The following is a 12467-nucleotide window of genomic DNA, read 5'->3' as shown; positions in this document are numbered from 1 at the left end:
TCAATTTGTAACTGCTTTAATTCTTTCTTTTCCCTTTTTTCCTCTTTTCTTCTTTTTTTAGATTTTTTTATTTTTGAGTCAGGGTTTCTCTGTGTAGCTTAGTTGTCCTGGAATTCACTCTGTGGATTAGACTGGTCCTAAGCCTACCTGGTGCTGTGATCCAAGGTTTTCACCACCATCCCTCGTTCTAACCCTGTTTCTCTTGTGAATTTCTATGTTTTCTTTTCTTTTCTTTTCTTTTCTTTTCTTTTCTTTTCTTTTCTTTTCTTTTCTCTTCATACATCTAGTACCTGGCCCTCTGGTCATTCCTTCATTAGGTCATGTGATGCATTGCAGTTGGTTCTCTATTCTTAGCTTGCTGACATTATAATGTCATCATTTGTATAATCTCATCTGCAGAAACAAGCTAGATATGACTGGACCTGGAAACTCTCAGAGGCCGTCTCGTGTGGAAATGCTTCTTTTCTAATTCAGTTGAGACACTGCAGTCTGGCCTACCCCTACCATCTGTGTTCCTAGCTACAAAAAGTCCTATGTATAATATAGCTGTCATTTTTTTTTTATCTTCTATAAAGTCAGGTATATGTGATATAGTTTGCTCTTTGACCATTGTGTCCAGAATGAGTTCAGAAGTATGCCAGCTTTGTCTCGAGGCCTTGACACCATTAGCTGAACAATGTGCTAAAGCACAAGAAACGGATTCACCACTTTTTCTAGCAACACGACACTTCCTTAAGGTAAGATGCTTGGTGGGTACGTGGGAGAATCGTCTACTTAACCAGGCTGAGTTAAGTACCTGCCTGATACTTGCCTGCATGCCAACTAACCAGGAAGCTGCAGCTCAGTCTAGGCTCAGTTATAGAATAAGAGGGAGCTTTTTAATTTATAGGTAGATGGGTGTTTGTCTGGATGTGTGTCTTTGTATCACATGAGTGTCTGATGCCTGTGGAAATCAGAAAAGGTCATTAGAACCCCCACTGGATCTGGATTTACAGACAGTTGTGAACTACTGTGTGGATGCTGGAGATAGAATCAGGTCCTTTGGAAGGGCAGCCAGTGCTTTTAGCCCCTGAGCCATCTTGCCAAACCCATGAACTCTTGAGTCAAATGAAAACGCACTTGCGTTCTGTTAGGGGAGAGAAAATATTTTACTCTCTGTTCTTTGTAGTTGTATGTGGGTTTGATTTGACTGTGGCTTTTGAGGCAGGGTTCTCTGTGTATCTTTGGCTGTTATGGGACTTGCTTTGTGGACCAGGCTGGCCTCTAAGTCAGGTTTGCTTCCTCTGCCTCCTAAGTGCTGAGATTAAAGGTGTGTACAGACCAATTCCCCGGGAACGTGTTCTCTTCCACTTCTGTTTTGGCTTTTTGTTTGTTTGTTTTGTTTTGTTTTAAGGCAGGGTTTCTCTGTAGCCCTGACTATCTTAGAACTCACTCTATAGGCCAGTCTGGCCTTGAACTCAATAGACTTCCACTTGGCTCCTGAGTGCTAGGATTAAAGTTGTGCCCCACTACTGCCTAGCCCATTTTGTATCCTTGAATGATGCTATAAATATTACGAGGAATTTGATATTTTTAATTTAGATTACACAGAAAATAACATCTGTGTGTTTTTCATGGATTAAAAAAATGATTTAATAATTGATGTGTTAATGTAAGAAATCGACTATAACCCCGATCCTCTTTTCAGACCAGAAAGGGGCTAGAGATTTAAATAATTACTCTGGGGCTGGAGAGATGGCTCAGTGGTTAAGAGCATTGACTGCTCTTCTAGAGGTCCTGAGTTCAATTTCCAGCAATCACATGGTGGCTCACAACCATCTGTAATGAGGTCCGATGCCCTCTTCTGGTGTGTCTGAAGACAGCTACAGTGTACTCATATAAATAAAATAAATCTTTAAAAATAAATAATTATTCTGTATTTTATGGATGTATCTCATTATGTACTTTCAGCTGGTTTTTGATATGCTGGTCTTGCAAAAGCACAACACGGAGATGACCACTGCAGCGGGCGAAGCCTTCTACACATTGGTGTGTTTGCACCAGGTATTGCACCCCCTTTGCACACCAGCTCTTGTGGATCCAGGGACACCGAAGCCCATGACCCCAGGGACGTTTCTTAGTTTCCTCATGTGCTCTAGGCTTATGTTTTATATTTATAGGCAATCTGTTTGTCAGATCAAAATATCCCGTCTCTGTTAGGAGCCATTCTCTGATGCAGGTCTCACTCAAAAGCTTGGCTTTAATCACTTGTGCTAGGAGCCCTGTGTATGTATACAAGAGAGTGAGTGGTATCTTTGAGGAATTCAGGTTTCATAGAGTGGCAAGGTGAATCAGATTGGGAGCAGATTTGCCTTCAGAGAATGTAAAGAACAGAGTATTATTTTATTTAGTGATTTGGAAACAATGTGGTTTTGTTTTTGTTGAACCTTAAAGATCCTAAAACATCATTGCTATGGGATTAATGTAACAATGTGTCCCCCAGGCCTGAAGTGCGTGCTGTGCTCTTGTGGCAACTACTTATGAGTATTCCTCCTATCAGCTGTGTGCTCCTTTTCCTTTTCTGTCCATTTGGTTACTAAGGCACCATGGGCCTGAGAGGGCGGCTCAAAGGGTGCTTTAGGTACTGTCACCAAGCCTTAGTCCTGTGTCCATGGTGGAGGGAAGGTGCCAACTATGCAAGTTGTTCACACACACACACAATCTAAAAAATGTATTAGAAATAAGACAAGCATTGTGAAAAGAGAGGACCGACTGCAAACACCTATGGCACATACCCATAAGTAAATGTCAAAAATGGTTTGAGGGCTTTGGTTTGGTTTGGTTTTTTTGGGGGGTTGTTTGGTTGGTTGGTTTTGGTTTTTTGAGACAGGGTTTCTCTGTGTAGACCCGGCTGGCCTCGAACTCAGAAATCCACCTGCCTCTGCCTCCCAAGTGCTGGGATTAAAGGCGTGCGCCACCACCGCCCAGCCTTTTGTTTGTTTTGTTTTGTTTGTTTTGTTTTGTTGAAAGACAGAAAAAAGAGAGTGGGCACTTTAGAACAGCTAGTGTGATTCCTGCTGCCTGGCCCAGAAGCAGTACTGTTTCTTAACAGTCAGAAGATTATCTAAGCTTACGCTGGCCTTCTGAGCAGGCCTGTCCTTTGCACAGGACAGTTCAGGCAGCCACTCTGGCTCTGTGCTGTAGACAGGGGGATAGGGATTGGGAAACTGTACCCTACTTCTCTTTGCTCTATGTCATATCTGATTTTCTCATTTGAATGTTGTGATGTTCTAAGAAGCTCATGAAAATTAATGGCAGACTAGCTTTTTCCATAGTGCTTCTCTGTTCTAGGTCACTTTCCCTTAAGCCTCCGCACACTCACCTGTTTACTAGTGTTACGAGAGTGGATAATAAAAACAGAAGATGCCACCACTGCATTATCCAAAGCCACTGCTACATTGCTGGCTTGGGACTTTCAAAGTGTTCTGCTTCTACTTTGAGAGAGCTCTCAACCCTTCTCCACGCTTCTGCTGCCCTCAGAACTGGGAGGACAGTGTATTTGCCAGTAGAGAACTGTTCACCTTAACATTCCAAGCACAGGAGTTATGAACAAAATGTACATGAGGCAATGCCGCAAAGCTGGGACCATGTGGGTCTGGAGCCAGAATGTCTGTACTCATGTGATTTTCAGTATATTACTCAATCTGGTAGAGTCTTCATCTGTAAAATGGGAATATTAATAGTGTCAATCTCATAGTAGCATACATATTAAATTAATTAGCACATAGATAAGGTGAGAACAAGACCTAAACACTGAACTGTTGGAAAGAGTTTTTGTCTGCCCTGCCTCAGAACCAACCCCACATTCCCTGCTATGATCCCCCAAAGAAAACATGGTTATGGCTGCCTTGTTTCTTCTGCAGGCTGAATATTCTGAACTGGTTGAGACATTACTGTCAAGTCAACAAGACCCAGTCATTTACCAGAGATTAGCAGATGCCTTCAACAAGCTCACAGCGAGCAGCACTCCTCCTGCCCTGGACCGGAAGCAGAAGATGGCCTTCCTAAAGAGTTTAGAAGAATTTATGGCAAATGTTGGTGGTCTCCTTTGTGTAAAATAAACAAACAGAGCTATAAGCTTAACTTAGATCCTTTCTGCAAAGTGCACTGAATTGCTGAAAGTTGACTTGAGTCTTGTCCTGTTCTTCAGTTCGTTTGACCATTTTGGATTTTGGAAAGCCTGAGACTTTGATGTGGAGTTCCGTGAAACAGGAGAGGTCAACTTGAAATCAGCTTCGTCATTAGGTGTTAGCCATCATCTGCCGTATACTTGTCTTCTAGATTCTGAATGGTGATTTATATTTTTCAAAATGCAATTCCATATATGTGCAAACAGATATGGGCACCATGAAATTCATATTCAGTGCCTTTTCCCCTTTTGTCAAAGCATAGGTGGCTAGCCAAAGTTGGTATGTTCTCGGCATTGGTTTTCAAAATGTCCATAGATCCCTCATCATCTGAGGAGCTGATTGTAGGAGGGGATTCTTGGGCCCTACTGTGCATCATTAGCATATTTGGTTGTTGGACTCTAGAGTAACCATTTTAATAAGCTCCTCCCTTTCGTTACCCTAAAAGTTTTAATTCAGTACAAGAGATGCTGAAACCATGTAAGAGGTTTTGTGCTTTCCAGCATTTCCCGCTTCGGTGGTTATAATTACGCAGGAAGAAGATCCTTACAAGTGTGTGTTGGTTTCATCGTCCTCCCTCTCCCCACTTCCTCCCTTTCCTTCCCTTTCAGCCTCACTGTTGCAGGTTTTGTGTGATTATTTCAGGTTTCTAATCAGACTGTGATGCCTGAACTTGAGGAAAATACGTGTATATTTTTGTTCCGTAAAGATGACTTTAGGAACTGTAGCCATTTCATTGCCTTAATTTTAAGAGGAAAAGACAAACCAGATTTGTTTTAGAGAGAAATTAAGTCTTGATACTTAAGAGTTGGCTTTGGGTATTAGCTGCTATGAACCTCTTGCCCCTTTGATTATGTATTTATGTTTATCAGTGAGTGGAAGAGCATCCCAGCGTGGTTGCCTTTCTCAGTGTGTTTCTGTCCAGCCACACAGCCTGTATCTACTCTGAATGGCTTGCTTAAGCAATAACTTTTTAATGGGTGTGAATGACTAATTCACACAGACTATTGCACATTGGGGCATCAGGGGCAATAATTATGCTGAAGCGGGCGTTATCCTCGAGTCACAGGAGCCGCACTAACTCAATCTCAAAGACTTAAACATTTAACTTTAGCTAGGCATGGTGGTGCGTGCCTGTATTCCTGGCATTTAGGAAGCTGAGTGTAAAGGTCAGGCTAGTCTGGGTTACAATGTATGATCGATCTTTAAAAAAGGAAAAAGAAAAATTCTCTTTAGATCCTCTGGCTTTTCTAATCAGGATTTTTATACTGCTCCTGTGCTCCTCTTAATTTTTGTGTCAGCTTTAATTATGAAAATGAAAGCTCATTTATAAACAGCAGGCCTCTGACACAGTCACACAGCACAGTGGCAGCTCGAGGCCTCTGACCTAGGTGCATCTGAGACTGCCATGCAAGGGCAGACTCCTCTGCTGTTCTTGACGCCTCCCTGCTAACCATCTGTCAAGTACTGTCCTACCTGAACTGCACAGCACGTGCATCTTAATAGCTGATGCTCTGGGAATTTTGTGTAACTGTAGAAGCAGAGCATCTAAATTACATCCTGTACCTGTGATGGTAGGTGTGCGAGGATGCGAAGCTTAGGGCCATACATTTTTGAGAATCCTTTCTTCTAAGTTGATCATCATTTAGTAACAGTAAGTATGGAAAAAAATATCTCTACTGCAAAGAAGAAATATAATTCTACATGCTTTGTATTTTAAATACTTAGAAAGGTTGTTTTTAGATTTTTTTCTCTTTAATTGAACTGCAGCAGCAATCACTCTATTTTGTATTGTTCTTGATATCTGTGTTTCCTCAGCAGGTGTGGTTTCTGTGTACCTGTGTGTGTGAAGGGTGTGGGCCTTTTGACAGAAGGCTTTGAGATCCAACTGAATAGATAGGTCACTGGCCAGGACAAAGCAGAGATGTGTAGGGAAGGATGCTTTGGTAAGTAGCAAGGCATCTATCTGTGTATAATAACTTGTATTCACATGGAACTATATTTATTACATTTGACAAGATCCTAGGATGATATACTCCAATTCTGTCACAGCCACCCCTTTTGATTGAAGGAAGATTCATTTTAGATGGGACCAAATAATGCTTAAACCAGAATGTTGATTAGTGGCAAGATAAGGGAAAAGACCCCACCGTATTTTAGAGAATGAGAACGCCACTTAATTGTCCCACTCAGATCTTTCAGGGCATTTGTGTGTTTGTTCACTTTACTGAGTGTTAAGTTTGGTCTTTGGCCCAGTTTTGTTTTCTGCTTTGTTTCCTAGCACTCCTTGGACTTCTGAACTGTATTAGTGTTCCACTTCCTTTTTTCTTGATGGTCTTGCCCAAGTGGGTATTGAGGCCACTGACTTCATGCTCGTGAACTAGTTTTTCCAATTCAAACTGACTGTTAAGTTACTGGAAAATGTTTTTAAAACAAAAAATTATGTGCCCTTTTTAAAATACACGTTAAATGGACACTGTCAAGTATTTGATTTTTCAGGTTTTTTGTTCACATAGTACCTTTTAGCCTTTATTTGTCCACACTTTTGTTCACTTTATCTCATTTTATGATTCTTGATCATTTGTTTCCCAGGGCACAATCACTAAGTAATCTACACAGTCACGTGGAGGTTGTCTGTTAACACTGGTGCTCATGTAGCAGCTCCTGCCATCACTCCTTTAGGTCTCTGGAAAGGGTGATTTGACAATGTCCTTGTGTTGAGTTGGTGGCTCTTTGGATATTTGACAGTGTCCTTTTCGAACATAGTAGTTGACTCTGATTCTGGTGGAAGACTGCATTATGTCAACGTGACTGTATTGCTTTTGTTGGATAGAAATGACATTTTGTAATTCTTTCCCTAAATTTAACTTAAAAATTTCAAATTTATTGTATGGAAAAAATCTAATGATAATCATTTTAGTCTGTTCAGATGAGAGGGTGCTACTCTTTGTCACGATTTCAATTAAAAACAGATCTATAATTTTTCCCCACTCAACACTCTTTTTGAAGGCAAGTCTGTATACTCAGCTGTCTCTAATCTCTGTTACTACTTGTATGAATCCCTCAAATACTGAAGGAAAGCTAGCTCTTAGTTTTGATAATTTCAGCTTGGAGCTTCCTAGGGGATAGGTAGTGTTGATTGAACCCTAAAAATATTTTTCTTTATTATATTTTTACATATATTTTGTTTGCCATCTCTGTTGTCAGAGGTGATTGTCATTGGCCCTTCCTAGCTCTGTCTTGCAAGTCATTATCAATATTGTTTTCTGAGTAAAACATTTAGCATTTCAAGTCTGAAGGAACTGCAGTGTTGTACAGAGGGACTCTTTCTTTCTAAGAAAGAGTAAGGAACTCATTTGGATATGAGGGAGGTTTGGTTTGGTTGGTTTTCGAGACAGGGTTTCTCTGTGTAACCCTGGCTGTCCTAGAACTCACTCTATTGATCAGACTGGCCTCAAACTCAGAGGTCCACCTGCCTCCTGAATGCTGGGATTAAAGGTGTGTGCCACCATACCGCTAGATATGTTTTTAATATTATAATTTTCTACCAAATCCCCTACAGAATACCATAGATGACTGGGTATGTAATAGTATTTTAAATTATTTGAGAATGTAAGTGGATGTTCTCTGACTTTTTCTAAAAACACTGCATTTCTTTAAAACTTGGCTTCCTAGAATTAGAAAGGAAAATGTCCAATTTTAACATCTTGAATTCAAGTTGATTTAAAGGGCCATGGCTCAAGTTGAACTTCATTTTGTCTTAGGCATAAAAATTGTGAAGTGTTCCTGGTTGATTATAATGGGAAACCATGACCTATGTAGCCAAAGAATATATTTGGTTCAGGTAAAACTAGACGATTAATAATGGACATTCATTTTTGCTAGTTTTGAAGATGGATGAAGTGATGTTTCTGTCCTATAGATGTGTATGTGGAAGTCTCTGTAAAGACTGAGATACTCAGCTGTGGTGATGATTCCCTCCTGTCGAGTGGGAGTTGTGTGACTGGCACTAGTCAGCTCCCTGTACTCACCGTGGCCTGCTCTTCACCTGTTCCCAGGACTTCCCAGTTGTGGGAAGGTTTGGATCTCTGGTCCTGTTTGCATCTTTAGGCCTCTTAACTATTAGGAGCTGTCAGGTGTGTTCTGGCGGCTAATTTCCCTAGCCTGAAGAAAGTTACAATATCTGCACTATGTACCTACTGGGGGTGGGGGTGGGGAATCTGACCTCAAGTGTGCTCTGAGCCCAGGTTTTCTCGTGTGGTGTCTTTTACCACGAAATTATGACAAATTACAAATCCTGGTATTGTGATCTTATTCTCTGTACAAAGAAAGAAGCTCTATGCCGTGAGCTGTGGTTTAATGGTCACAGAATGTCAGCACTGCTATCATCCAGCACGTGTAACATTTTTAAATTTATAAATATTAAAATTTTAAACTTACACTAAGACTTTTAAGTTTTTTTTTTAAAGAGACCCAGGGAGTGTATACTGTTTAAATATTTACCTCTATTAATATAACTAATGAAGGCATTTAATTTTTCAAAAGATAACTGCAGTATGATTTTAGGGAATAAACCAAGGCTGTGTGTAGAGCCAGTTATAACCTGAATATCAAAATGATAAAAACTTTATTTGTATTTTTTAATCCATCTATGGGCGTTAAAATATGTGTTTTCACTAAATATTTTTATTACATTTTTGGTTTGACCATGTGTGATTTGTTCATGGGTGTTGTCTTAATGTCCTACTGCTGTGGAGAGACACCGTGACCAGAGCAACTCTTACAAAAGAAAGCACTTAACGGGGGCTGGCTCACAGTCTCAGAGGTTCAGTCCGTTATCATCATGGTGGGAAGCATGGCAGCACACAGGTAGACAAGGTGCTGGAGAAGGAGCTGAGAGCTCTACATCTGGATCATCCTGCAAGCAGCAGGAAGAGAACCACTAGGCCTGGCTTGGTTTTTTGAAACTTCAAACCTCACCCCAAATAATACAGTTCCTCCCACAAAGCCACACCTCCTAAGCCTTTCAAACAACCACATTTCACTCCCTGGCTCCTATAGTCTTGTAGCAATAATAATAATAAGCAAAAATGTGTTCAGTCCAACTTCAAGTCTCCATAGTCTTTAACAGTTTCAACACTGTATAAAAGTCCCAAGTCTCTTTTGAGACTCATAGAACTCTTAAATGTAATCCCCTGAAAAATCAAAAGGCAGACCATATGCTTGCAACATATAATCGCACAGGATATACATTATCATTCCAAAAGGGAGGAAATGGAACACAGGGAAGAAATACTGGGCTAAAAGAGAACAGAAACCAGCTGGGCATACTCCAGTTTCCGCATCTCCTTGTCTGATCTCAAAGCATTCTTCAGATCTCCAACTCCTTTCAGTTTTGTTGGTTGCAGCACCTCTGTCTGCCTCTGGCTCACACCTGGTCTGCAGCTTTCTCACAGCTCTGACATTAACATCTTGGTGTCTCCAATGGAATCTAGGCTTCACCTTCACAGCTTCACACAGTGGCCTCCCTGGTTCCTCTTCAGGAGTTGGAAGTTTAGCTGGGTATGGTCTTGTCCTCACTTCCTTTATTCCTTCTGGCGTTAGGCTTTTCTTTCTATGTTGTTGAACACTGAACTTAGAACCACTACACTTCCTGATGGTCCTTTTTTCCTCAAACTATACATTTTGTATTTTTCTTCCTCAGCTTGTAACTTTTTGTTACAGATCTACATAAAAGTGACACATGACAGTCAGTACTAGGCTTTCTTGAAATCTCTTTTGCCGATACCAGTAATCCAGAACTTCAATTTAGCTTCAGGCATGTTTTCATGCACGAGCAGAAAGCGGCCACGTTCTCCAAAATATCATAAGAACAGTCTTCAGAGGCCGGGCAGTAGTGGCGCACACCTGTAATCCCAGCACTTGGGAGGCAGAGGCAGGCGGATTTGATTTCTGAGTTCGAGGCCAGCCTGATCTACCGAATGAGTTCCAGGACAGCCGGGACTACTCAGAGAAACCCTGTCTTCAAAAACCAAAAAAAAAAAAAAAAAAAAAACACCAGCCTCCAGGCCACTTACTAATATTCTCTGAAACCTTGCGCCCAGGCCATCATAAACTACACATCACTCTCTTCCATGCCCCAGGTATGGCCCGTTAAGCCCACTTAAAACTGCTTTCAGAATCCAAAGTCCACCAATAAGTAGCATAGTCAGACCTTCATAGCAATACCCCACTTCTGGTACCAGTTTATGTCTTAGTGTCCTGTTGCTGTGAAGAAACACCATGACCACAACAACTCTTGTAAAGAGGAAAGCATTTGTTTAGGCCTGGCTCATAGTTTCAGAGGTTTTAGTCCATTATCATCATGGCTGAACGAATGGTGCTGGAGAAGTAGCTGAAAGTTCAACATCTGGATCAGCTGGCAGCAGGAAGAGAACCACTGCAGTTGGCTTGAAACTTTTGAAACCTCAGAGTCCATCCCCAGTGATACACTTCCTCCATCAAAGCCACACGTTATCATTTCAAATAGTGCCATCCCCTGATTTATGAGCATTCAAATCTTTGAGCCAGTAGATCGTTCTCATTCAAACCTTCACAAGTACTTAGGGAGACTGAGATACTGAAATGTTACTGGTTAGCTATGAAATGATATGTAGACACTACACTGGGTATACATTGCTAAAATAGTTTATTTTTAAGTGGGTGGTTCTCTATGTAGGGTACCTAAAGAGGAAGTTGAACACACACACCCCACACACCCCGGAGCTCAGGTTACAAGCATTTGTGAGCTGATGTGGGAGCAGTGTGTGTTTTTAACATCTGAGAGGCAAGAGGGGAATGTTGGGCTGTTACTGCCTTAATCCCTTGGGACAAGGTCTCTTACTGCACTTAGATCTGGGCTGGCAGCCAGCAATGCCTAAGTGATGCTTTTATCTCCCCTCCTGTAAGTGTTGCCAGGGTTACAGATGTGCACAGCCACAGGAGGCTTTATATGTGGGTGCTGGGAACTCATGTCCTCCTGTTGTATGCTGAACCATCTCTCCAGCCCCAGAAGCTAATTTTTTTAAGGAAGAAAATATATGCTTAGCATAATCATGTTTCTTGTGTTTGGAGTTTTGTTTCTGTGTATCAAAGGTAGAACCATGTACAGCAGCAAGAACCGTCCGAGGGTCATGAATGGATGGGATCTTGTGCCTTCTGTATTATCTAAGATGACATTTCCATTAAACTTTACTTTAGAACTAAGTGGAGACAAAGGGCATAGTTGGTGACATCCAAGAGGGAAGTTTGTGGGTGGAATTTCACACAGTGTATTTGACATAAATCTGAGCATACACGTCAGCAACCTACTGAGTTCTTCTGTGTTGAGTGTATTTTAACTGAGAGCATGAGCCCCAACTGGGTTAAGTTTCTGGTGTTTTACAGAATTGATAGAGAGGAAACACTGCTGTCAGAGCTGGAAAGATGGAGAGAAAACACTTGTTTATGCAGACGACCCAGGTTGAATCTCAGCACCCATATAATGGCTCACAACCATCCATAACTCCAGTTCCTGGGGATTCAGCATCCCCTGGCCCCTGAATGCATGTGGTATATAGCGTACATGCACACAAAACACACCACAGAATAATGAAATATTTTTTAAAAAAGAAAAAAAATGATATCAATGGGACTTAGTAGGGATGTGGTATTTTATTCTCGTTGTGGTAGTGTCTTAAAGATACTTTCCCCCTAGTGTTTATGTGGGTGTTTACAAGAATGTATATGCACCATGTTCGTGCCTCATATCTTCAAGACAGAGAAGGACTTGAGATCCCTTGGAGCCAGAGTTTTAGGAACTTGGGTCACCCAGTGGGAACTGAATTTATCCTCTAGAAGAACAATAACCACTGTACCATTTCTCCAGCCTCCCAAAATGAAACTTTAAAACAGTGAAAAATAGTATTGGATGTTCACGAAGTTCCATGTTAACTATTTATAAGGCTACATTCACTTTACTTGGTAAATTATTCTAAAAAGGATCAACATCTGACAGTCATTATCTATTGTGTGCACACAGACCTCAGGTGGGTTCAGTCATGTGTGAAAGTCAGCACTTTCCCCACTGAGGTCTCCATAGACAGTCCTTAACATTTTTACAATGGTAGATGCTACTCTTGTCTCTTCTTTCAAAACGACCATGTTTTCTTGGCCCACTTGCGCTATACAAGAGGGCACTTGAGTTGATTAGTTTAAAGAACAGTGTTGTTTCTCATGGTTCATGAGTGTCTAGTGAAGGCTTTTTTCTTTGTTTATATAGCT

At 41.1% G+C, this 12467-nt stretch overlaps 1 protein-coding gene across 2 annotated transcripts in view; it reads left to right on the top strand.

The window, feature by feature from the left end:
* Positions 1-8860, top strand: part of Xpo4 (exportin 4) — an 88203-nt gene extending 79343 nt beyond the window's left edge. For both annotated transcript variants that reach the window (XM_021182561.3, XM_085828686.1), the window contains exons 21-23: positions 620-737; positions 1951-2043; positions 3903-8860. In XM_021182561.3, the coding sequence (XP_021038220.1) occupies positions 620-737; positions 1951-2043; positions 3903-4100 (409 nt within the window). In that variant the 3' untranslated portion in view covers positions 4101-8860. The remainder of the gene's footprint in view (positions 1-619; positions 738-1950; positions 2044-3902) is intronic.
* Positions 8861-12467: the final 3607 nt, after the last annotated feature.

This window comes from Mus caroli, unplaced genomic scaffold, assembly GCF_978045245.1.
Source record: "Mus caroli unplaced genomic scaffold, Mus_caroli_1 scaffold_12, whole genome shotgun sequence".
Lineage (NCBI taxonomy): Eukaryota > Metazoa > Chordata > Mammalia > Rodentia > Muridae > Mus > Mus caroli.
The sequence above is the reverse complement of the archived record's forward strand: the minus strand, read 5'-3'. Positions and strand labels throughout refer to the sequence as shown.